General features: G+C 31.9%; 1 protein-coding gene across 4 annotated transcripts; it reads left to right on the top strand.

Annotated features, from left to right (window-relative positions):
- Window positions 1-704: 704 nt before the first annotated feature.
- LOC106668925 (eIF-2-alpha kinase GCN2) lies at window positions 705-27,089 on the top strand. Of its 4 annotated transcripts, none has more exons than XM_014398121.2 (25): window positions 705-941; window positions 1,049-1,136; window positions 3,605-3,774; window positions 4,108-4,243; window positions 4,300-4,419; window positions 4,522-4,634; window positions 4,697-4,745; window positions 7,331-7,462; window positions 7,530-7,787; window positions 11,272-11,387; window positions 11,781-11,909; window positions 12,456-12,653; window positions 15,058-15,241; window positions 15,707-15,873; window positions 16,667-16,841; window positions 16,901-17,145; window positions 18,140-18,273; window positions 18,830-19,017; window positions 20,173-20,397; window positions 20,805-20,962; window positions 21,201-21,423; window positions 23,654-23,787; window positions 23,871-24,063; window positions 25,978-26,132; window positions 26,914-27,089. In XM_014398121.2, exons 2-25 carry the CDS (start codon window positions 1,083-1,085, stop codon window positions 27,038-27,040), a joined length of 3,783 nt encoding a protein of 1,260 aa, XP_014253607.1. In that variant the 5' UTR covers window positions 705-941; window positions 1,049-1,082; the 3' UTR covers window positions 27,041-27,089. The 4 variants fall into 4 exon arrangements, with proteins under 4 accessions (XP_014253607.1, XP_014253608.1, XP_024083003.1 ...); XM_014398122.2 differs by having other exon boundaries at window positions 1,022-1,136; XM_024227235.1 differs by lacking the exons at window positions 23,871-24,063; window positions 26,914-27,089 and having other exon boundaries at window positions 705-1,136; window positions 25,978-26,126.
- Window positions 27,090-27,129: the final 40 nt, after the last annotated feature.

Raw genomic sequence — 27,129 nt, 5'->3', positions numbered from 1 at the left:
AATAGGATGTCTTGTATGGTGTAATTGTAAAAGACAATGCTCTGTCCAAGACTGTAACTAACAGTTTTCCACTTATTTGCATCTAGTTTCATGCTATTGCAAGAACAGCACTCTGCAAGATTACATATTTAAAGATTTTTTTAGAAGCTAGCAGAATGATGTAGTGTCAATTCTATTTACTTGATTCAGTTTGATTTATTAAAACGACTAAACATAGTATTTTTTTTCATTTTTGGTAGTGAAAATTTTAAATTTAAAACTGAATAATGGCAAAACATTTGTTGAAAGCAATAACTCCCATTTGTTTCTGTTTATATTGTTAGATGTATTAACACTTTTTAACTCATGGATAATCTGGATCTTTGTGTGGTCTGGATGAAGAAACTAATTCGAGTTACAGTCCTTGGCAATGTTGGGAATGAGTTGGTTTTCAAAGGAATCTGAAACCATTTAATAACAAACTTAATTATGTCAATATGTAGACATATTTAAGATTGTTTTGCCGTAATGACTTTATTGACCATAATATAGGTCGAAAGCTTGGCAGTAACAACTGGATTTATTTTTTTACCCAGACCATACAAAGATACAGCATATTCGAGACATCAATTTGTCATACGACGGGAATGAAAATGACGAGACCGTGCGTACCGCTCTGATGTCATAATCACATGTGTGCTTCATTGCGCCAACTTGAGGTGATTTTCATGTTATCGGGCTGAATCCTGGTACTTAGTTGTCAACTGAATAGACAGCTACTTTATGTTTATAAAAAAGAAGAAGAAGAAGAAAAGAATATGCATTTAGTGATTTGAAAATCGAAAAAGCGGTTTTTCTTTTAAATGAAATCATTGAAAACTTAAAATCTTTTTTGGCCAAGTTAAAGAATCATTATTTTAAATCAATTTAATTGCTCTCTGCTGGAAAATTTTGTGCTGCTGGTTTGTTACTCAATGTTTTTCCTGACTTTTTACACGTATAATTGTCTCCCGAAGACAGCTCGGTGATTTTTCTTGATCAGCATTTTTTTTGCTTTGTTTTCTGCTAGCCACAACCAAAGATTCTTGTGAAGATATGCGGCTATGGATGCAAATTCGTGCAGAGATCGCCAGGAGAACGAAAAGGAAGTTATTATGGTATTATTATATTTTCCATATGCATGTTTTTTTGTTATATATTTTAATTTGTTGTTCTTTCATCCCGTATTATTTAAAAAAAAATCCTTAAAAAACAATTTTAGTCAGAAATATGGTTGTGCAAAGAATACAGTATCAAAATATGCTTATTATTATTGAATATAGCTGTCGTATTTGTTTTAGTAAAAGTAATTAATTATTGTTGAACCAGCACTGGGTTTTTGAAGTTAGAAAAATTAAACCTTTAAGTGTAGATAGACCTAAAAAGTAACCCAATACCGGTTCAGCATATGTTCACTGACTCTCAGTCCAACACCCAACAACTTAACACATAAAGCGCCATGGGTCCCTCATGCCACGGTCGGTACGAGTTATGATTGATTGAAATACTTTTTATTTTAAAAAGTAAACATATAAAAATTACATTTTGAATGGTACAGAAAGTATAATGGCATGGCTAATGCCGTCTGTCAGTTTGCCATTAAAAAAAGAAAGAACTATTCACTAAGAGAAAATATTAATAGTTACTATGTATACAGTAGTAAGCAATTATTAAAATTAAAGAAACAAAACAAAACATTTACATTGAGCAATAATGACATTTATAGAATAGCAAAATGTGTAATTACCCTAGATAATAATAATTAAAAAGTAAGGCAAATAAAAATAATACATAATAACAAAAAATACATTATATATTTAATATACAAAAAAATTGTATAATATACAAAGTAATTAATGGTTAATGCCTGCAAGAGGAAAGAGAAATATTCCAGTAGTAAGTAATTATCAAATTAAAGAAACAATACAGAAACAATTATTTTGCAGTGAGTAGTAATAACATTTATAAAATAACAAAATGTGTGATTACTCTAAATAATAATTTTAAAAAGTAAGGCAAGGCTTATTTTTAATTAAATTAAATTGCATTAATTAATACATTTACTTTTATTTATTATTATTAATTTTTATTTTTTTATTTTTTTATGTTACCACTTCTTAATATGAGGGCTCTAGCGAATCTAAGGATAGGGAGGCAGTTGTGGGAGGACAACATGCATACAACTGTCTCGCCATCAAGCATATTATTTGCGATGGCTACTAAACTATTTAATCTTAAGTGCAAGAGAGCAGGACATACATTGAGATGTCCTCCCTCACTCCTTGAGTGCATATAGTGCAAATCTCATGATCGCGCTGCTGTTCTATTTATGGAATGCCGTTGAAACCTAGCATCTCATATCTCAACCTGAAAAGCTAAGCTAGCTGTCTAATTCACTCCCTGAATTCGGCCCAAAGAACACCCCACATTCATTTTTCTTCTCCATTAATGTGTTATATAACAAGAACTGTTCAGATTCTTCTACATGCTGCAAAGATTGTTCACTTAAATATTGCATAATTGAGCTGAGGATGTTTTTAAGTTCTATTCTCCACATAGACTTATTTTCCACATTAAACTGCAAACCTCTTTCTCAAATGGACTGAGACGAGATATGCAGGAGGTCCCACAGCGCTTTAGGTGTTAATCGATTATTGTTTGATTGTTAATTTGGAGTAAAATGGGTGGGTAGATTTTCCATAATTGTAACTAAGAATCTATAATTTGATTGGTACCGATCGTCTGTAATAAATTGTTGTATAAAATGAAAAATCACAAATATGTTTTTTTCTAACACAATGGGAGGTAAATCAACAGAATATGATTAAATTAATTTAGGTTAAAACAGATGCAACAAATAATGCTAAAGAGCCAAGATTTGAGTTTATTTGCATATTTCATTTTCTTAATTCACTTTTTAATACAGGAGGAATCATGTTAAGCCATTTTGGGCCAATTTATATCTGGGCTTTTTCTCTCCCAGGAGTAGGAATCCGAACCTGCATAGGTCTTCACACAACAGAGGACATGTTCCACTATCGCTTCTTTTTCCTGGCAATCAGCTGTTCTGATATACATATGCCTCTGATTCTCCTATATAAAGCAATCCCAAGATAAAATGATTATCACTTCCCAAAAGTGTGTCACACGAGAAGTTAAAAGAAAACGAAGTAGGACAAACGACTATGTCAGAACTCATGTTAGAATATTTTGAATTTAAAACTGAGATGGCTGATCACAAAAGTTGATTTGTTAAAAAGGAAACATTGCTGATAATAATATATATAAAAAAAAAAACCAAAAAAAAAAAAAACGGTGAGGTAGGAATCAGTGCTTGAAGTTCTTGATTATAAACAACACTTCAAAAACTTTATCTTTAAAGGACTTACAGTCCCAGAAGACTGCGATCCTATGGATTTCTACCAAAAGTTCTTTGAATCTTTAATGTTAGTCAACTCAAAAACCTTACTTTCCCTTTCACCATGCCATTTGTGCGGCAGAGTCTATTTTGAAAATAAATATCTACAGCTTCTACACTGTTGGGTCTAATTTAAACGCTTACACGATGTATATTTTTTATGCGCAGGCAATATATGGAGGGCAGGTGATTGCAATGTCAGAAACAGATTCATCTGGTATTTGGAAACCACTTGAGTGTAGCTTTTCTCTTGGTCCTTTAGCCAGTAGCAGAAAGAAAACTTCTAATGATCCAATGGTTGAGCTTCATATTGTATGCTCAGAAAAGTACCCAGATGAGTATGTATTTTTATACATCATTTATAATAGACAATTTGCACAATAGCTGATTCCATTTCCACAATAGAAAGAATCATTAAATTTTGTTTTTGCCTCAATGTTTTCATGTAAGTATGTTATAATCAGTAAAAAATAATTTTGCTTGATTTCTTTGCAACTCCTTAAACATCTGAAAAGTTAGATTGTGTTTAAATATGTAAAAAGGTGGGTTTGAAGCAAATTATTTACTTAAAATTGTTTTCACTGATACCAACCATTAGTCCTTCAGACATTTTCCTGCAAATAGTGATGATGATTGATTGATGGTTGCCATAAATTTATGTTTTGTTTTAGAGTTCCAGAAATATCGTTCAAAAATTGGAGAAAAATATCTAACGTCAAAATTACTAAATTGTTAGAACAGTTAAATACTCTTGCAAATAGCTTAAAGGGTGAAGTAATGATTTTTGAGCTTGTTACACATGTAGAGGTATTAAAACAGTATTCCTATGCAATAAACATATATTTAACATTGTCTATTGTTAGAATTTCTTACACGAATCGATTCAGCATAGATATGAATCATTTTATGAAGAAATGATCCTTCGTAATAAAGAAAAACAAGAAAAAGAGCTGAAAGAGAAAGAAAAGTGTGAAGTTCGTAAGGTTAGTAAATAAAAATTATTACACTTCTTTATGCAACAAAAGTAAAACAGTGTAAGAGATAATTAAAACACTAAATTAACCTATTGGAATATTTTTAATTAGCGTGAAGTGGTGTTACAACAAATCCAAAGTAAACAACAACAGGTTAAAAAAGCATTACGAAAAAGATCTCTTTCAAAAAAGTCTAATCAAGAGAATGACAAACAAGAATCGTGGTATTTAATGAAAATTATTATGTATATTTATCACACATTTCTATAATTTACTTTTATTTTAGGGACGAGGAGACTGGATTTCAAGATGATGAGAAAATCCCCCAAAAAAAGGCGAGTCATTCTCATTTAGGATAACTATTTTCTTCTGGTATTAATTGTGCAAAATAATCATACAATTCCCAATAATTAGATCTACTCAACAATAAACAACACATATATAAATTAGTTTAAAACAACACTGGTAGTAATTTTATAAGTTTAGTAATGTAGTAGTAAGTTTATAGTGAACCTGAACTCTTTTTACACTTTAAACCATAAAGAGGACTTAAAGTAACATCTTTAACACAGTAACTGCATAAGATGCAACATTGCATCATGCCAAATGTCCTTTGGTTGTAGTGGTCGGATGGTCTGTGTCCTCCCATTTATACTTTTTAAACCCTCCCTCCACTTTACTGCTGCACAATTCTGTTCCAACTTCCTAGGGCTGCCTCAACTCCGGCTGTTGCAATGTTTTCACCTGGAAGTGATTTTTTAAAATTTTGTAATTTGATTTTCTATGCAATTGTTTTTTGTTATTTTAATTAATACCTAAAGTGCCATGGGGTCCCTGCATACCTCATCTTCAGGCCAAAACGAGATTTTTGGTTTTTTAGTATCCTTAGGGTATAAATTAATAAAAGCATTGATCTGGATCTCTTGATTTCTCAACTTTAAATGTACCGATTATACAAAAAACCATTAGCATTCTCAGGGACTATTATGGGGTGAGGGACATTAAATGTTCCTTCCCCTGGTGCCAAGCGGTGGTCCACCTGGCAAAAAGGTTGTAGGGATTGCGGTCACATGACATAGGAGTAGGATATTGAAATCTTATAGAAAACCTAACACAATGTCTATATGCATATCACTAGTTGATATTACTTGCAAAAAAGGATCTGAACTAAAACAAGTTAGACTTAAAGGTTCACTTGTGGCTATTGGCTTTTACCCATTTTTTATGATTATGTACAATAAAGGAAAAATAATTCTAGAAAGTAGACATAACTTTCAACTACACACACAAATTGAATAAATGTTCTAAGGGTTGCTTTCTTCATTTATTTAGAACTGAGGGGACACATAATTTATATCGCCGCTTAGATAAATGTAATGTAAAAAATAATTTACATTATTTTTAAGTACCAGAGAATGAACTTGAAAAATGGGTTCACACCTTAAATCTATTAACAGCCTTAAAAAAAATTGTCCAGATATTTTAACAAGTGGAAAATCAAACTTAACATTGGCAAATCCCAAGCTATCTTTTTTACTAAAAGGAAGCAAGACGTGTTATATTTATAAATGTTGATAATACTAAAAATACCTTGGTCCATATTATTCAGAATTAAAAATGCATGGGCTATGCCGGGATTCAAACCCAGGACCGCTAGCGTGGGCAAATAGGATGTGCTAACAATTCGGCCACTGCAATCCTGTTACACTCACTAGAAGTAGCACTTACTACTACTCAATAAAAAATCCAGCAACAAATTAATCTACTATCTTTATATAAGACTTATGCTAGCCTATGCCTCCATATAGTCAAATATGTGCAAAACTATGAAAAAATCCACATTTCCCAGAATGAACGTTTAAGAATTGCATACACACTGTCATTATCATGTGTGTCATGCATCTCTAATTACATATACGAGTTGACAGAAAAATTTGTAAATTCTTGTGAGAACAACTTTCATCAACATATCAATGATATTGTAAATTATACTATGAGCTCACTTTGTTTTAAAATGTTCAAATTGAAGAGGATGAATCATATCTTTTAAGATTAATTTAAATATCAAATTCTTCAGCATTGTTTTACAAGCTGGTTCTCAATTGATATTCTCTCTATACAATATACAACAAACTACGAGGAAAAACTTTCTTTGTTCCAGTTTTTCTGATAAGAAGAATGCTCAGTATAGGGCATAATCAATCATTCTCTAAATAATTAATTTTTACTCATTAAATTCACTAATTTCGTGGTCCGCTTGACCAATTAATACTTTACAATTAATTAAGGTTTTTTGTTGAGATGAAAAAAAGTTAATGGCACGAGAGGGTGGGGTTGAGATGAGGAGTTGATGTCCGAGTGGATCGAGGTCACGATAGCTCAGGTGGTAGAGCAGCGGCGTATCTAGCCGAAGGTCGTGGGTTCAAATCCCTTTCGTGCCATTAACTTTTTTTCATCTCAACAAAAAACCTTAATTAATTGTAAAGTATTAATTGGTCAAGCGGACCACGAAATTAGTGAATTTAATGAATAAAATGAAGTACACTTCACTAAAGCTCTCCGTCGCCATTTCAATTGTCGTCGAGAATCCAAACCGATTACACATTTGAAAAATGGCAAAAGGAGGGAAAACTCATAAGGTGGGGTTGAGATGTGGAATTGATGTCCGAGTGGATCGAGGTCAAGATAGCTCAGGTGGTAGAGCAGCAGCGTTTCTAGCCGAAGGTCGTGGGTTCAAATCCCTCTCGTGCCATTAACTTTTTTTCATCTCAACAAAAAACCTTAATTAATTGTAAATTAATTTTTACTGTTGATTTTGGACTTTTGTTATTTATTCAAAAACTTTTTAAATGAAAGTGAATTGTATTATTTTTCCCCTTTTATCTGTTGTTCTATAATTTCTAATATATTTTATTTTCAGAATAACAATAATGAAGAAAATGAGGAATTCACACCATGGAATATTTCTGCACGCCCAGGTCAAACAAGATTTGATCATGAATTTGAATACATAAAGTGGATAGGGAAAGGTGCTTTTGGCAATGTGCTAAAGGTTGCATTTTTTATCCTTTTGTTTCATAATGAATGGTGTATTATTGAAATTTAATTTGTTTCTTCAGGTCAGAAATAAACTGGATGATGGTTATTACGCAATTAAAAAAATACAACTGAATGCTTCAAATAAGCAGTTGAATAAAAAAATACTGCGGGAAGTGAAACTTCTGTCAAGGTTAAATCATGAGAACGTTGTTAGGTATTATAATTCTTGGATTGAGCACAGTTCTTGTGAAATGCCACAAGAAAAGGATGAAGATGATGATTATGACGATGTTATTGAAGAAGAAAGTCAACACAATGATGGTGATCGCAGATATTGCGTAATTGTTTTAGATTATATCAAATTAATTCCCTCCCCCCAGCTGGCTAGCAGCTAGGGCTGTTGCTGGCTCCTCATGTTTTGTCTATCTCACATTTTTTTTATTACTTCTATCTTTGATGTTTAACCCTTCCTCACATGATTAAAATTTCCTAAGTCAATTAAAATACACATTCATGTTTAAATGATTGTCTAATCTAAGTTTGGAGGGTGTCAAGAGTACTTGTTATAATGTTGAGACTCCACCCCTACAACTGCGCTAAAATTATGTACATCCTAAACCTAGCAAGATGATTTTCACCTTGCTGCCTTTCATTCATTCATGCCAATAAATTAATTCACACAGAGTAAACATGATGCATTCGCTATCATAAGTTAACCTAATAGGTTTGACAGTTCTGTGAGTACTCGATATTCCACACAGACAGTGTCCATACACACTTAACCACTCAGGCATACAAATACATTTACACGAGTAGTCACCAATTTTTGATATACCCTCTATATATAAAATATATATAAAATTAAATAACGTAGACGACTTTAGTGTGTTTGTGGATACTTGATATTCCATCATAAACACACCCAAACATACTATCACATTTACACTAATAAATACATTCACTTAAATTAAAAATGTTATTTCAACCTAGATATGAAAGGGCAACCATTATCTGCTTCAGAAATTGAATTGTACTTATTATAACCACAACTATGCTTAAAAGCTTTTTTAAAGTGTGCAGGCAGGTCACACTTTATTCTTTGCGGTGCAAATTCCTCACACTGTTAATATGTGTTTTACAGATACTCATGTGCCGCATAAAGGGCATCTTAGTGGTCTTTGGTCAGTATGTGCCCATGTATGGCCTATCAGCAGGTGGTCAATATGATTCTGTTTTTTTTTCCTCCATTTCCTCCATGGTTCAAGATTTGACCGACAGTATTATTTCATAGTTTACCATATAATTTGTTGGTTATGGTGGTCCATTGGTTCTGCCATTCTTGCAGCATGGTTTTTAAGATACTTTTTCACATCCATTGGACTCACTGGTGTTCACAGGACATGCTGCTCGTTTTGCTGCCTGGTCAGCTTTTTCATTTCCACCTATGCCAACATGTCCCGCGCTACAAGATAGAATTATATCTTTTCTTAGTTTTTTAAATTTATTTGTGTGCTTTTTTTCATGAATTTCTTGTATTAGTGGATCTATGGAGAACAAATTAAGTTAGTTAATAAACATTTGTCACTTAATAACAGTATGAGTATGCCTATTATATGGAGCAGTGAATCATTATAATAAAAATAAAATTAGGAGAAAATTTATAGCGGGAAAAACAATTAATAAATTAACAACAAATAATTAAAACGAGTCTAATGCCTTGTGTACTGCAGCTGTTAATGCTATTATTTATTTGTTTTATTAACATTTTTAAAAATAACGTCTTATAAAATTTAAGCAATCATGCTTGCTCCCTTAACAATCTAAATCAATAATTTTTCAAATTTAAAATTATACTTTTTTGGAAGGTTTTAAAATTATTAGTTTACAAGATGCATTAGTATTACCACGGTAGCTGAACACTGTTGCCCCTGGCCTTTTTTTCACGCTATTCTTCCCCCCCCCCAAAAAAAAAAAAAAAAAAAAAAAAAAAAAACAGACTGCTAGAGGGAAAATTGCTTGGTTTTATATTGCTGACAATACCAGTATGTACAACATGGTGTCTTCCGCTCAGACTGACAAAAAAAAAAAAAAAAAAATTAATAAAAAAAATAGGAAAGAAGTTTTAAAAAATTATTTGTTGTTGAGATCAAAAGTTAGTGTCACTTAGAACCCATGAGCATGTTGAATGGATGTTTGATCATGTTCACTCCGAATTAAATTCTAACCAACCATAAGTTTCAATATTCTGAATAGATGTGTGGTATTTAGTGACCATTAATTAATGATTATTTGGTGAGTGTGAGATGCGGTCTGGTGTGACATAGGTTTAGAACAACATTTTCTTTATTGTGCCGTTTCGAACTTTATTGAGATCAGGGCCTGGGATTTATAAACATTGTTTAAATTCTACACATACATGTAAATACTCAAAGTGTTTGTTTCCTGTGTACTTTGATGGAGTACAAATACTCAGAATCTAATCTAAAATTTCTATCATTGTATAAATTCATTTTTTCACATCTTACATGCATTTGTATAATTTAAACAATGTTTTTCTAAACCTATGTCACAACAGACTGCATCTCACGATCTTCAAATAATCATTCTGAATAGATGTTCATATTAGTTAAAGGTGTAAATTATAAATAATAGTTTCTAAATCCTGAAAAAGTGGATATATTCATCGAAAGCTCTATGCAAGGACTTTAGTGTTTTCTTTCAAATTGACCTTATCTCTGATTTTTAGTTTAAAATTATTAATAATCAAGTAAGGCATGGAGAGAGCAGCTCACCCTCAGTTATGCGGCTATCTGGCCAAGCCGGGGCATCCCCTAGCAAGGATGATTCTTGAGTGCTCGTACAGAGCCTTGGCTGGGCGACCGACAAACACCTCCCTGGACCCTTCCAGCCGTACTCATCCGCGACGACCTGGCGAGCTTGCCCAGGTCGTGTACACTGCCACACTTCTATAAGACTAAGTTCCTTGAACTTAGGAACAAGTACGCCAGTTTTGGTCTAGTCTTTACAGACGGGTCCAAGACGGGCGATGGTGTGGCCTGTGCCGTGTATAGCAAAAGAGTGGCCACCTTCTGGTCGCTGTCCCCCCCCCATTGCAGCGTATACATGGCAGAACTGTATGCGATCTGCCACGCTTTTGAGGCGGTGCGGACTGAGGTAGGATCTGCCTTCCTCATATGCACCGACTCTCTGAGCGCTGTTTGGGCCCTGTGAGACAGGTCTCTGTGGACCTCTCGTTGTGCTGTTGATGGAAAAATTTTCTGAGTTGAAGCGCCTCGGAAAAACAGTTGTAGGCATGCCATCCAATCTGAAAATGGTACTCGAGCACTGCAGCGGGTTTCTGGGTCCCCTGTTCCGCTTTTTAGGGGAAATTGGTTTTTTTTATTGTATATAATATGTCTTATGTGTTGTGTGTCTATATGTTTTGTCTGAGTGCATGTATTTATTAGTGTGAATGGCGAGGGGTGAGGGTGAAACGTCATCATCGCCCGTCTAATGTTAAAAGCGTATGAGTGTGTGTTCGGGGTCGATGGCGGAATATTTATAAAAGTACTCCATCGACCTCAATCTAGATTAGTTTGAGTATAGGTCGGTGGAACAATATCAAGTACTCCACCGACCAAACGGAATGAGTGTACTGTATGGATGTATTTATGTATATGAATGTATTTATTTGTATAAATGTAGTGTTTGAAAGGGTAAATAGAATATATACTTAGTTGGGGGCTGAAATGACCTAGATGTTGGAAGCCCATCAAAAAAAAAAAAGCGTCTATTTAAATCTAATTGTTCAATCTTATTTAGGATTTAAAAGTAACTATTGACATATTTCCACGTATACAAGATGTTTCACAAGAATGGAGTATCAAAGAAGATGAGACCAGCAGTGAGAGTTCTGAGAGCAACTGGATTGATTTCAGGTATTATTGAGCAATAAAGACAATCAAATATATCTATCCTAACACTCCATTCACGGAGTTTAGATAAATTCAACTGATTTTATGATGATGATTATATTTTTATTTTTTAATTAGACAAATATTTATAAAATTGCACTTATTTATTGTATACATATAAAAATTTAAAGTTTTTTTTGTGCATAAATTGACTAAAAATGTTGGTTATAAGTGAAGTTTTATAATAGAATGTTGCATTTTTTTTTTTTTTTGTTGAATGAAGATAAAGTAAATACTTAAAACAGTATGCTATTGATTTGAAAAAATAAAAATTCATCCTGTTTATTTTTTTCTTCCAACAATTGTTATTATTTTGTTTCATAATTTTTTTCTTGTTTGAAAACTTTTTTATTTCAGATCAACATCTCATTCAAAGCCAGAAACCTGTGAATCAGAATCAGTTGATGGATCCAATTCTTTGGCTTTGAAACCGATGTTCTTTTATTTGTACATTCAAATGGAATTGTGCGAAAGGAGTACATTAAGGTGAAATGGCTATTTTATTCCTGTTCTAGTAATGTGTGTATAATGAATTTTACTGAATTTTTGAATTATTCAATTAAACCAGCTCTTCAAAACTTGATTAATCGAGGAATTTTGAATGGTAAAAATTGGATTATGTTTGATTTAAATTGTTTAATTAGATGGTGTTACTGATCAATGTATTAGATTTTTCTTTTGTAGAGAAGGTCTTTAAAAGAATGTTTTATATAACAAAACAGATTTAACATGTCAAATGTCGACCCTTTGGGGGTGGAAAAATTGTTCTAAGTTTTATAAATGGCCTTAAAATTAATTATAAAACATGATAAAAATATTTTTTTAAATTATATCTATCATCTAAATTAGTATTTCTGGTTGGGTCTCATATGACCCTCAGATGACGTCCTAGTTATATAACCTGCACAGCGCCTAGTTTTCAATTTTCATAAATAAACTCATAAGGCACCATTTTGATGATAGCCATTTGATTGCTAACCTTAGAATTTTAATAAATGAATAATATAACTTAATTTTTTTTTTAAACTTCAGAATTGCAATTGACAATGGTTTGTACAAAGAGGAAGAAAGAGTGTGGCGTTTGCTACGAGAAATAGTTGAAGGGTTATGCCACATACATCAACAAGGAATAATCCATAGGGATTTAAAACCTGTCAACATATTCATAGGGCACGAAGATCACGTGAAAATTGGTGACTTTGGTTTGGCTACATCCAGCATATTTCAGAAGTAAGCAATTTATTTTATTGCTATTTTTTTTGCTAAGATTATAAAAACATTTGTTTAATTAGAGCCTCCATAGAGTCCATAATGTTGTTAGGTACCAGATTGTGAAAGGACCATTTAAAATAATGGTTATTAAGTAAGTTCATTATTAAAATTATTTTTATGTAGAATATCTTACAATATAAGAATAATTTATTATTCTATAACAATTTATTATTTATTCTTCTTTATGATTTATAACAGTAATCATATAAGTGATGCTTTGTGAGGAGTTGGAAAGGAATGAGGCTTGTGCAGGTAGAATTAATAGTTCAAAAGCACAATTTTATTAATGTAAAGTGTATTATATAAATTAATTGATTTTCTTGTGTGCAGTCTTGAACCACGGCAGTTGGCACAGGTTGCTTTTTGTGTTCTTTATGCAGTTGATATGAAGGGTTGATGCAAAAATATATTTTAAAACACGTTAAAAGTGCTTAAATCAATATCATTAATATTTGTGATAGCAGATCGATATCTTCTTCATAGACGCTAAAAGGAAGACATCACCGATACACTACTTTCACTGTTAACTCACAACAAACATAAAAAAGAGATATGACTAAACAAAAAATCATATAATCCCATACCAAAATGGGGAGAGACCAAAACGTTGAAACAATTAAGCTACAGGCCTTGCACACCTCAAGAAGAGTCTTGAAAAATTGATTGAATGTTCATTTGATATGTAATTTTTACAATAAATGATAATCATTATAATCATACAACATTACTTTTGCATCAACCCAATGTGTTATGCTTATAGTCATGTTTTTATTTGTTTGGTTGTCCAAAAGCTACTGTAATTTAGACTTAAAATAACATCTATTACCCTGAAACAATGTGCCTAATAAAAAATATAATAAATATAAATAAAAAGAGTATTTCGTTAACTGGGAAAAATCTTTTCTTTTTTTTTTATTTCTGTGCCAGGATGCCTCTTGTAAAAATGGAAACATTTTTAGCTTGGAAAAAATTGCTAAAGGGTGTGAAGAATTTTCTTTGCATTTACTTTCCTGACTTGTTTATCTTGTTTTATTTCTTCAAAAATTCTTGTTTACTACAGTTAAAAAGTGTGAAAATTTTGACCCACCAAATCCGCAAGGTGTTCGAAACCTTTTCAGGACTAGTGAAGAGATATCTCATTCAGTTATCTTGTTTGGGCTTGCTCGCTCCATAGGCCCCAGTGATGAATTATCTGGTCCTTGTGGTTTTGATTTTGAGAAACCCCAAACTCGACAATCCTGGCATTTATAGGGCTGAGGTTCTATCCAATGTGTAGCAGACACCTCGGTAGTGAATGGTGATCTCTCATGACTTATTCCCACACCCTTCCTTTCCATCTTATCATCACGAACCACTCCCCCCCCCCGTTCTGTTCCCAATCTGGCCTCTCTCTCAAACTTTTGTGAAATTGCGACACATTCCTTTTTCTTGTAAACCATTCAGCCACAATTGTGAACCACAATTCAATTGGGAATGTCTACCTCACACTCTTCCTAACCCCTCTACCCTTCCCTACCATCTATCTTATTGTCTTTCTGATTTTTCACCTCTTGTCTGTCAAGTGGCCTCAGTTTAAGTTTTACATGGTTTACATTCACAGAAATTTTTGGATTTATATTTTTGTTTTTGTTGTCCTTATTTATGTGCATATAATTTTTAACTATTCAGAAATCGTACCAGACCGCATCTAACGATTTCTGAATAATTATTGATTAACGGTCACTAACCACCACACATATTTTTTAACTCTGTACACGTGTATATGTATGTACATTTGTGTGTGTGCAGAGTTGAACTAAATAAATCAGTAATCAGTATTTATTCTGTTTTTTGTATATTATGTTTTAAAATACATAAGGAAGACTTTTTGGATCTATATAAATTTTTAATTAAATACAACTTTTTCCCTCCTTCAGTAAACTCTGAAATTTTAAACTGAATTGTTTCAACATAAAAGGAACGCTTTGCAATTCAATGCATAATACAAAATAAATTATGGTGGAGGGGGGGGTCATAGCGGCCGAGGCTATAATTGGCAGGGAAACATATTTTAGCATCCAAAAATTGGTCCCAAAAAGATTAAAAGCTTCAGTTTGAAATTGCGGGCTTCATTATTGGGATAGAGGGCAATTATAAATTATTTATTTATTAAATATGCTACATTTGGTTTGTATCAAATAAAAACATATTTCCAATTAATTAATAATAACTTGATAAAAAAAATTATAAAAGTTGGTAAAAACATATTTATTGTTCAACACATATTTGCCCTTCTAATGGTTTTGTTAAGACAAAATCAAAATAATACAAAAACCTATTGTGAAACTGAAGAATGAATACTGGTTTTTTAATACTATTGCAGATCAGGTATTTCAAGAGAAAATGTTCTACCGACTGTACAAATGGACAAATACAAAGGTGGTTCCGTGAGTAATCTTTCATTATCGCAACAAACCAAAGATGTCTCACACACTGGGCAAGTTGGAACGACTTTTTATGTTGCACCAGAATTAAACAGTCCAATTACTCGCACAAATTATAATCAGGTAATTTATTAAAGATACGGGAAATAAAGATTAATAAGTTTAATTATGATGACAATACATACTGGAGGAAGGCAATGTGATGAATTGCTCTCCTGCTCTGAAGATGGCCAAGGGTGCATTATCCTTTCAAGTCATGAAATTTTTAGTTTTAATTTTTATCATGTTATATTTTCTAATTTGTAATGTGCATTTATTTTTGCCATGTAAACATTAACAATTAAATATTTTTAAAGAGTTTTGTTTTAAATTAATTTAGAGTACGATCAAGTAAAACAAAAACTTTTGATAATAATAGTTATTATTATAATAAATATGTCATTAATACAAAATGTAAATACAGAATATAAATTGTGTATGACAGACATGTTCATGAACCTTAGGCCATCTGAAGAACAGGAAACAAGTGTCTCTTTCTAATACTATACCAAAACAAAACAAAAAATATATATATTTTTTATTTTTTAGAAAGTTGATATTTTCAGTCTGGGAATTATCTTTTTTGAAATGTGCCATGCACCATTTAATACCTCCATGGAGCGTTACAAGATTTTAACCGATCTGCGTCAACCTAGCATCATATTTCCAGAAGAATTTTCATTTGACTCTAATTCTGATCAGTACAAGTTGATCAGGTATTTGATAATTAATTTTGAAATTAAGTAATGTGAGAATGAGCTTGAATGTGTGTGTATCATAAGAACATCGAAGGCAGAATATTATTAATTCCCATCGACCCTCAGTTAAACTAGCTAGTATAGCTATAGTTGTTTATCTACGTAAAGGGTAATGGAGGAATATTCAGTAATTGAGTGAAAGGGGTGTTAATGCAATCATAGGCTCTGTACAGAAGTGGATACATGTGCATGTTTGTGCAAAATTGAGCTTCTATAAACAAAGAAAATAAGTGGCTAAGGCTGGGGCGTCCCAACCTCCACTATCTCCAGCACTCTGACCTAGAAACGAAACATGGATTTAAAGGAAAGTGGCAGCATCAGTGGGCTGGACCAGTAAAGAACCTTTAATCAACAGAAGTGGTGTCTCTCGAAGGATTTGCCTCGTAGAATTAAGGACAGGCCATGCAAGGTTGACACACAAACATTTACTTTTGGGGAAAGCTTCTATATGTATCTGGCATGTTGAGAAAGGTGTCCCACTTAATTGAAGGGTGCAACTCATTAGCCCCATATAGAGAGCTTTTAGAATGCCACCAAATATGAGAATTTGTTTATGAGCATGACACCTACTACCTGGGTTCCTTTTTTCCTCGATTTTTATAGGAAACAGGCTTGTTTTACTGTATGTAGTACTTAATAGTCTTGCTCCTTGTTCCTTGTGTATATTGAGACTGAATGCATTTATTTATGTGAATGAAGTGTAGTGTGAGAGGGCTGATGGTAGAATGTATATAATTTTTCTTGTTGAAAGGTGGATGTTAAGTCATGATGTAAAAGAGAGGCCTAACTCACAAGAGCTTTTACAAAGTGACTTCATTCCTCCCCCAAAACTAGAAGAAGCAGAGGTAAAAGAAATGGTTAGGCGAACTTTATCGAACCCACAAAGCAAAGATTATAAATATCTTGTTGCTTCGTGTTTCCATCAGGTAGTTTTGTTATTTAATATTCCTTGTGCTGATTAGTAAATTGCTTTTTTTGCTTTTAGGTAATGCAACCTGCTCTGGATGCTACTTTTAATATGTTAAGTTGGCGTTCTGGTAACTTCACATACTGTTTGGAATTTACTTGCCAAAAGATTAAAGGGGTTTTTCAGCAGCATGGAGCGATATCATTTTTACCTCCTCTTCTTACACCGGCTAATAATCCAGTGCCAGAATCAGCAGTATGTTTAATGACCAGACTGGGAGGACTGGTTTGTGCAACATATGATTTGCGTACACCATTTTCAAGGTGAGACAAAAATGATAGCCTTACAGTCTGTTAGTTGATAAATCTATTGGCAGTAAGGATGGTTCCAAAAATAAATTTTCATGTAAAATCTGGTGGTGCTATTAGAATTTTAAAAACCTGATGCAAATATTTTATTATTTTATTCTCCTTTTTGTACCAGTTATACGAGAAATGAAATTATTGAGTTCTGAATAAATACTTCAATACAACCAGAACAAATTGACCCTCAAAAATTCATTGAATTAGAGTTTTTCTTTTCAAGACAATTTTCAAGGAGGATTTTTTCTCACACATTTTGAGTCCTTTCTATTCTTAAAAAAAGTCAAAAATTCATTGATTTATTTTGAAGATCTTGGAGGTTTCCTTCAGATTTCCGTAATTCCAATTTATCACGTCAATAAGTTGGCACATTAAGCTGGCCTGTTAACTTTTATCAAATGTATGCCCTATTTTTTTTCTTCAAACATTTTGAAAGCCCCTTTCCATCCGAAAAAAGATGGATTTTTTAAAGTCTAACTTTTTTGATGATACAAATACTTACATACTCTGGCTAATGCGCTAGTTCATATGGCCATAAAAAGGTGAGGCTTTAAAAAAATGCATCTTTGTTTGGATTGAAAGGACTTTAAAATGTTTGGAAAAATAGGGCATTACATTTGAAAAAAGTTACCAGACTGGCTTAATATGGCAAATTGTTAAAATTCTAATAGCACCAGCAGATTCTATCTGCAAAATTACTTTTGCAACCACACTTAGTTTCACAATAAAATAGGCAAAAATAAAAGGTCATGTCTTTATAAAAACCAACATGGTATATGATTTCTACTGGAAACTGTATATTATTTATTTTTGATTCACCATTCTTTTTTTTCATATGCACTTTCTTTTTTGTTTTGTTGTGTGGTTGTGTTGTGTTGTGTGGTTCGCGAATGCACATATCATTTTATATATACCATATTATGTGATTTTGTTATTTAATACTTTACAATTACAGATATTTAATACAAAATCCTCATGTCTCTCACCTGAAGAGATATGCCATTGATAAAGTTTTTAGAGAAAAACCTGCAGGAATTCATCCGAAAGAAGCTTATGAATGTTCATTTGATATTGTGACTCCAACACCTGGTAACTTGTATTTTGTGTAATATAATTTATGCTATTCATTTTTGTTCATAAAAAATTTAACTTCTCATTAAAATGCTTCCAAATAAGCCTTATATGTGTTGTTGGTTAAATTTATCAACCTTGTCTAGTTTATTTAGTTTTTTTGCTGGCCGTACACAAAAGCTGCTAAATATTCATCATTCTTCATTACTCATTTAATTTCATCTATAAATAAAAACAGTTCAGTATAAATTCATCCTGCTTGATATAAAATAAAACAATGGAATATTCATAAGGAAGCATATTTGCAAATAACAAAATAATCATTTTTGTAGGCCCTTGACCTGATTTCGCTCTTTTTTAAAGTAATAAATCAAAATAAATAACTATATGTACTTGCACTGTAAATTTTGTTTGTATGACTTCCAAGGTCATAAATATGTACTTTAGAGTGGGGTAATAGTGCAAATATATAAGTAAACAAACATAAAAGGCTTTGACCTTTATCAATATGAAATTAGTTTCAATTATATTAATAGCTCTTTTTCACTTGTCATTAATTTTTATATAATTTCAGGCAACCTTATGCCAGAACTTGAAATACTTTCTGTGATTTGGGAGATCCTATCTGAATTCCCTAGTTTATTGCAACGTAATTGTGTGTTGTACTTAAACCATTCATTGCTCATATCAACAATGCTTAGTCATAGCAGTTTGGACGAACATAAAGATAGAGATAAATGCGAACAAATTTTTAAGGCCAAGGTATATATTGCATAAAAGCTGGAAAAAAAGTATTTTTATATTTTGAATCAATTTTAATAGTTTGTGTACCCTGTAGCATCTTTTATATAACCTTAATCAATCTTTAATATAATTAAAGTTGGTGTTCGAGTGGATTGAAGTCACGATAACTCAAATGGTAGAGCAGCGGCGTATTTAGCCAAAGGTCGTGGGTTCAACTCCCGCTCATGACACTGACTTTTTTATCTCAACCAATACCTTCTATAAAGATTAATTAATTGAAAAGAAGTTATTCGGACCCCGAACTCTAATTAATTTATGTACATTATATGATTTTACATTTTATAAAATTTTATTAACATTATTTTATTTTACATTATTACCTAATTACTATGTTTTGAATCTCCAACACATGCATGGTTTACCGCATACGAATTGCTTGCATTTATCACATCAGATAAAATATTTACTATCATTACCAGAGTTACAAAAACGTTTTGTTTTTCTTCCTGCCTAGAAACTCTTACAAAATATCATCTGCAAGTATAAAAACAGAGTTAGCATCCATTTTGCTCACTTTCGTACAGAAACTGAATACAAACTCAAAAATGAGAGCTTTGAAGTAAACAGAGAATCCAGGGCAGTAGACAAAGGGTAAGGGGTTGGACTAAGTGGGCTAAACCTTTTTCCTACTAGAGTGAGTAAAGTGTCTTACATTAGCAATTTATAATTGGAGGGAAAAAATTATACTGTAAAAAAATATTACAAGGGACCCCGATTTGTGGGTCTAAATAGACACAGGTATCATTTTATCTCTAAAATGAGCAATAGTTGAGTTGAAAATTTTCAAAGAAAGTTACTTTGCAGTGTTCAGGAAAGACCTAATAGTGGAATTAGGAGGATAGATTAAAAAAAGAACAAACAAATAAAAAAATCTCATGACTTTGGTGCAAGTGTTGTTAATGGTAGGGAACTACATGCATTTACAAAGGATGAAAATAATTGGAAAAAATATAATTGTAAAAAAGTTATTAATTTTAAAATAATAATTTAAATTAAACAGGTTTTAAAAAATGTTTTACTTTTTCCCATTTTTGTTAGATTTTTGTAATCATTCATTTGGTTAATTGTGGGTTTTATTTTATTAATTACATTTTATCTTTATTTCACTTTCAGGCAGAAGCACGCAATAAATCTGACTTTGAAACTCAAATCAGGTCATTACCTATTTCGGGATCTTCGGTTGGTACTTTGCTAAACTGGATGGCTATTGAAGGCAACTTGAATAAAGTGGAAGCTGAATTAGAATTGTTGACAGATAAAGAGTCTATTATAAAATGCAAACCAGCTTTACAACAGCTTGACCAGATCGTTCAGAGTTGCCAAATTTTAGAATTTTCTGTGAGTAATATTTCTTAACTATTTGTGATTTCAAATAGTTTTTAATGTTTAGTCAGTTAGGATGTATCAACTTCTATAGTCCACCCATTTAATTAGAAAAAGATTGACATTAGCAAAAAAATCAAATTATACAAACCCCCAAAATTTTGGCTAGGAATCATGGTGGTAACAGATTTAACATAACTTCCTCATCTAGCTGGGAAATGAGACTAACTTTGTTGTGGTTATTTATTAAAGCAACTTTTCATTCAGTTAACATTATTCTCTCGTTAGTTTGATAAAGATACAAGTTAGGTAAATTATAATGAAGTTTCTTATACTATTTGAATAGTATTACCATTATTTTTCAAAATAATAAATTATACGATTATAATATGGAAAGCTAATTTTAAACATTTTGTTTTTAGTGTCCAATTATAATAAAGTTAGGTTTGGTTACAAATGCGCAGAATTATTCTGGTCTTTTGTTCCAATTAGTTTGCGACCAGAGGAGTAGGACCAAACGGTTCGATAACAACGTTATAATTACTGGTGGACGCTACGATAGACTTCTTGCAGAACTAAGGTGATCATACTATTGATGGAGTATATTTTGTGTAATGTAATTACAGTTTAGATGTTATTGTCACGAAATTACTCAAATTATTATTTTAAAAGATTTTATAAAATAATGTGCTCATTTTTATGGCCAATAAAGTGATAGAATGGTTTATCATTCACTGTAATGTCCCTTACAAAAGAAAGGGGTAAAATACGTTTTATAAATTTATAAAATTTGTATTGTGAATAACAATTTTTTCCAGACAAATTTCACCTTTTGTTGAGAAAAAATCAAATCAATCCGTTTGTGGTTTTACATTGTATCTTGATAAGCTTGTCACATTGCTAAATGGACAAGAGAAAATCACAATAATCGATGTCTTGATATGCACTCTTGGCACCATCCAAATGACAATGGACCGAATAAAGCTTATAAAAGAATTATGGCGCTCAGGGATCCGAACTTTATTTGTAAATACTCTTGAGGTAAGAAATTAAATGTTTTAAGATTGAAATGAGAAACAACGAAACCTAATTGTGTTCAATTAATTTAATATTTAAATGAATGAATATTTAAAGAGTAGTCGGTTGAGATGAGGAATTGGTGTCTCGGAGGCTGAAGTCATGATAGCTCAAGTGGTATAGCACTGGGGTATAAAGCCGGAGGTCATTGGTTCGAGTCCCACATGTGACACTAGTTTTTCTTCTCAACTTTCTTTGCATAAAAATTTAATGAAAAACAAATTAATTGTTATCTGCCAAACTTTCGATCTATTTTAAGGTCATCATCTGGGCAAAACAATCTTAAAGATGTCTTCAAATTGGCATAATTCATTTTTTTTTTTTTATTAAATGGTTTCAAATTTCTTTGAAGATAGACTCAGTCCCAACATTACCAAGGACTGTAACTCTATATTTGTTTTTTCTTCCAGACCATACTGGGATACAAAGTATTCGTGAGTAAAAAAAGTGGTCTAACACTTCAGACATTTCTCCTTTTAGTTCTTTTGTCTGTTCTAAGGGAAGATTTTTTTAAACGAAGGATAGAATTCTTCTCAGGAGTAAAGTATTGTTCAAGAATGGCTCACTTAGGTTCATAGCCTGTTCTTAGCTATAACAAAGAATACAAAACTATTAGTAGTCCTGGAATCAAGAATATACTAAATATTAAACTGTTGTTTATTTTTACATTTGAATTATAAATTAAATTATTTATGCATTACATAAAAAATTATCCATAACATCCTGTCCACCAATTTTTGATTTGAAAATTAAAATTTATTTTTAAACTATTTCTAGCTTTGGCTGACATACAGTTTTGACTTATTTTCTTCTTAGATGGTTAGGTTAGTTAGCCAGTATTCTTTGATCCTTTATTTTAAATACTTGTTGGTAATATTGTTACCTGAGTACCTTAATTATGGAGCGTGTATGGACACATGGCAAAAGGAAAAACAACAATAAAGGAAAGATTGTCAATGTAAGCCACAAAACATCTGCTCTAAAAGCTGGGATGTCTCGCCATCCAGACTGAACCATTGTTATCCGACCCGCTAACACTGTATGAGTAGTAAGGAATGTAATAAAAGAATGTTGACACCGTCAATGGGCCGGTTGGTCCAAGAAGATTGAGTCAAGAGTACAACTGATTGATAACCCCCCCCCCCCAACAGCCTGAAACAAAAGGAAGGGATCCTGCTCACCCATTTGATGGTAGGCTATTCCCACTTTTGGAGCAAACCTCATGCAGGTATCCCGCTTATAGTAAAAGGTCACTCATTGTGTCAAACTCGGTTGAGGAGTGCCAGGCCTTGACCTTCAATTTTAAAACAGTCCTTGTGCATGAGAGTAGGTTGTTAGGTCCCCTGTTTTGATTTTTAATAGAATGGACTATCGATGACCCCATCGGCCCTCATAGTGCATTGGAGGCTGAAATGACTTCATTGTTGGTAGCCTAAGATATCGCATAACAGACTAAGATAATTAAATAAAATAATGTAGGTCACAAAACATCCCCTCTAAAACTCACAAACTGTGTAACAAGAAATAAATGCTTTTCGTATGTCAAGAGGCTGTTCCAGCTAATATTCTTAATGCACTATGCACTACTACAGTTACAATTAAAATTCGACTTTTTTTGGTCAAAAATCCTGCTCATATAAAAGGGTCGTAATAAAATTAGTTCAATTAATTATTTTTTTCATCTCAACCAAGACCTTAGATTTAAAAAAAATTAATTGCAATAATTAATATGGTCAATTATGACCGCTAAACATTCATGGATTAAAATAAAATTAGTATTATGACTAATTCTCATATATGATCATATTTTCAAGTAAAAATAAAATGTGTTAAAAATTTGCTCTTGGCTACGACCACTTTGAAGTAAAAAAAGAAAAAGAGAAATAAAGTAAAAAAAAAAAAAAATAAATAAATTGTTTCATTCATATGTTAAGTGAAGACCTTGCTTGTTATTAAACTAGTGAACAATTTAAATAGAGATTTTATTCAGTGCTTGACAAAAATTAAAAACAGATTTTGGGGTTGTTCTGGGTAGGATAATTGGAGTCAAGATTGTGGGTAATGAATTGNGCTTAAAAGCACAATGCGTGTGCGGTTGCGTGAAAAACGTTTTACTTGCAGTCCATTTAATCATTTAAGGAATAGTCGATATATATATATACTTTTTTTAATGTTAATTTTCATTTTATTTCAGACATTGGACGAAATACATGACTTCTGTCAAGATCAACATATTCCTGTTATCGTACTTCTAAAAGAAGCAGAACCAACATTTGCAAGGGTTAGGACTATTGTTAAGGACAAAACCATGGCACTGACAAAAGATAAGTATGTCAAAGAACATCTAATAAACAGTTACAAGTTAATCAAACTGAAGAACAAAATATTTTACTAATTACTTACAATTCCAGATATGTTGAAAAGAAAGTATCTTGTAATGATTTAATAGATTATTTACTCAAAACTGTAAATAAAAATAATGAGTCTGTAACACACATGAAGCATGATCCTCGAAATTCTATCACCACATCAGAGAAACTGAACATTAATATTATCCCTTTGGAGAAGCTCAATCCAAGTGTAAAGCGAAGATACGAGTCTCAGGTATTTTTTGTACAAAAAGTCTTTTGAGACAAATTAAAAAGAAACTTCTTTTTTTGTCTATAAAAATATTACTGAAAATGATGTACCAATACTTTGAAAAACAGTCTTGCTTATCACTGTACATCAATAACAAGGACTATTACACCGACTTACCCCCAACATTTTTAGGACTACACCTAGACAGTTTTGAGTGGAATCCTCCATCAAGATGTAAGAAAACAAAACTTAAACTTTATACAAGACAATGTCTTTGGATGATAGATGAAGTGGAACTGTGGATTTCCGCCAAACCATCCACTATACAGTGCATTAAATCCTTCAAATCTCCTTCTTCAAATCAATAATGACCTCATATGACTTCGATCCGCTTGGACACCAACTCCCCATCTCAACATACAACTGTTTGAATTTTCCCACTTTTTGCCATATTTTCAAATGGCGTGTAATCAGGATTCGGTTCTCAGTGACTTATGAAGTGGCCACGGGAGCTGTTAGTGAAGTAATTACTTCTGAGAATTACTAATGACTGAAGGTCATAGGTTTGATTCCTACTCGTGTCGCTAATTTTTCATCTCAACCCAACTGCATAAAAAATTGGAATAAAATTAATAATAATCAGATAACCAAGTAAATAATTATAATCAAAGATGTTATTCTTACATCAAAATTCCCCGTTGCTAATGATACTTCGTAATGCAACTAAATGAAGCTATGAGGTTTGAATATTGGTGGTAAAGAGGAAATTCAAATAATAGTCAGTTGAGATGATAAGTTGGTGTCTCGAAGGTACCGAAGTTACAATAGCTCAAGTGGATAGAGCAGTGGCTCATTGAGCTGAAGGTCATGGGTTCGAGTCCTGCTCATGACACTAATTTTTCTTCTCAACCATTTTTGCATAAAAATTGGAAATAATAATAATTAATAAACAGATAACCAATTAAATAATTTATTCATTTCCTTACTTACTCGATGAGGCAGAAGTTGAAAGGGTAAAAGCTGGCTTGATTCCGATGTTCAGTGCACATAGGGACTGTGAAAGCACGTCCCATCAATCCTTTTTGGCTTGAAGAGTTTTCAGCAGGAAGTGTCAGAAAAGTTGCCATAGGGATAACTACTGGCGTGGTGGCCAAGGGTTCATAGCTTGTCAATACTTAGATTTTTCTAATAATTAATAATAAAGTAAAATAATTAATAATAAACAGATAACTAATTTAATGCACATATTTTTGATTTTCTTGTCCTTGTTTATATATATATTTTTTTAACACTGTACTCATGAGTATGTATGTACATATGTGTGCAGGGTTGAGCTAAATAAGTCAGTAACCAGTAATTATTTTGTTTTTTGAGTATTATGCTTTAAAATACATAATGCAGGCTTTTGAGTCAAATAAAGTTTTGACTAAATTTTTTTTATCCTTTTATTTACTTACTACCAAAGTATAATATCCAAGGAATGTATTGTCAAATTTTGAATGTATTTGGTACAACATAAAAGGAGTGAGAGTGATTTAAATTGGCTGCACTATACAAAATAAATCAGTCTGGTGGGGATGTCACATAGTGGCCGAAGTTACAAACCAAGGGAATGTGTGTTAGCATCGGAAAATCAATTCTGAAAAAAAAGACAATGATATCAAGACTAACTTACCCTTAACCATCATATTTAGTGCCAGCTTTGGCTAGTTTCTCTACATGTAGTGTTGGTCATAGTGTCAATGTTATTACTGGGAGAAACAAAACTACTCACATATTTGTAAATATACAGGCCACAAATAAATTATTTTTAAAAATTAAAGGAATATCTGAGTTTGTTGTTTTCCTCTTAAATTTTGATTGTGACTAAAAATGTTTAAAATAGTTTGTTCTTTTGTATTAATCAAAACATAATTTGTATGATTTCTTCTATTTCAGATTTCCAATATTTTATCATCAGCTCTTCTGTGCTTTTCAAACAAAGTTAGGGTTGAAGTAATAGCTGTTTCCCTTGAAAATGAGGCTCTTAAAGCATTTTCTAGTTGCCTTGACCTTAACACTGGGGAGCATGATATAAAATCATTTCTTAAAAGGTAAATGACATTATTAATATAGTTTTATTTTTCATGGCAAAAAAGTATTAAATAAATTGTTGTTGCTTTTTTTTCTGTGCTGTTGTTTAGTTGTACTATGAATGGCTGAAGACAGCAAAAATATAAATATATATTATATCAGTTTTTTAATACTTTTTATATATTTATAACATTGCATATTTAGCAATGGAATGTTTGTGGAAAAAGAGAGAAAATTTAAATAGTTGTCGGTTGATATGGTGTTGGTGTCTCAGGGACTGAAGTCATGATAACACAAAGTGCTGCTTCTCTATCTCACCATGAATAATTTCATTCACAAGTTAATTAGATTAGTTATATTATTGGTATTTGAATAATCATTTTGAATGTGCTGACAGTTAAAATAAATAACTAATATTTTATGTACTCAATATAAAAATTGCAAAATTGCTTAATTAAAACCAATGAGGTATCTAAGAATAATAAGTTAAGAGTGGAACATAAATAGTGGGTCATTATTTTTTTATAAAATAAAAATGAGGTCATCAAAACTTTTTTTAAACTGTTGTTAATCTCATACTGGTAAAGTGCTGGCCAAGTTATTAAAAATAATGTGTAGAGATTAGTGACCGTTAATCGATATCTGAATAACTATTAAAAATAATATAGTTGATACTTTGACAATATTATTAATAATTTCTTAAAAATTAACCTTAATATTTGTAGCATTTAATTATCATTTTAAAAGAAAATGATAATAGCCTGCTTATATTTCTCTTAAGGATATTTACTATTGTTTCAGGTTTTCCCGTTATAAAAAATATGTCCACAAAATCTTGGATGCATTAAAAGATAGCCGGAAGCAACATAATCACTTGGCTGTTATATTGTATAGTCTACCAGATAATACATTTAAAATAAATCTGTGATCAATTAATTATTTTCTTGTGTCAAATGTATATTTTAATATTAATTTTTTATTTTCCTATAAATAAATTTATTTTTACGTACCTAAAAA

The sequence above is a fragment of the Cimex lectularius genome, unplaced genomic scaffold, assembly GCF_000648675.2.
Source record: "Cimex lectularius strain Harlan isolate CLEC.00 unplaced genomic scaffold, Clec_2.1 scaffold224, whole genome shotgun sequence".
Taxonomy (NCBI): Eukaryota; Metazoa; Arthropoda; class Insecta; order Hemiptera; family Cimicidae; genus Cimex; species Cimex lectularius.
The sequence above is the reverse complement of the archived record's forward strand: the minus strand, read 5'-3'. Positions and strand labels throughout refer to the sequence as shown.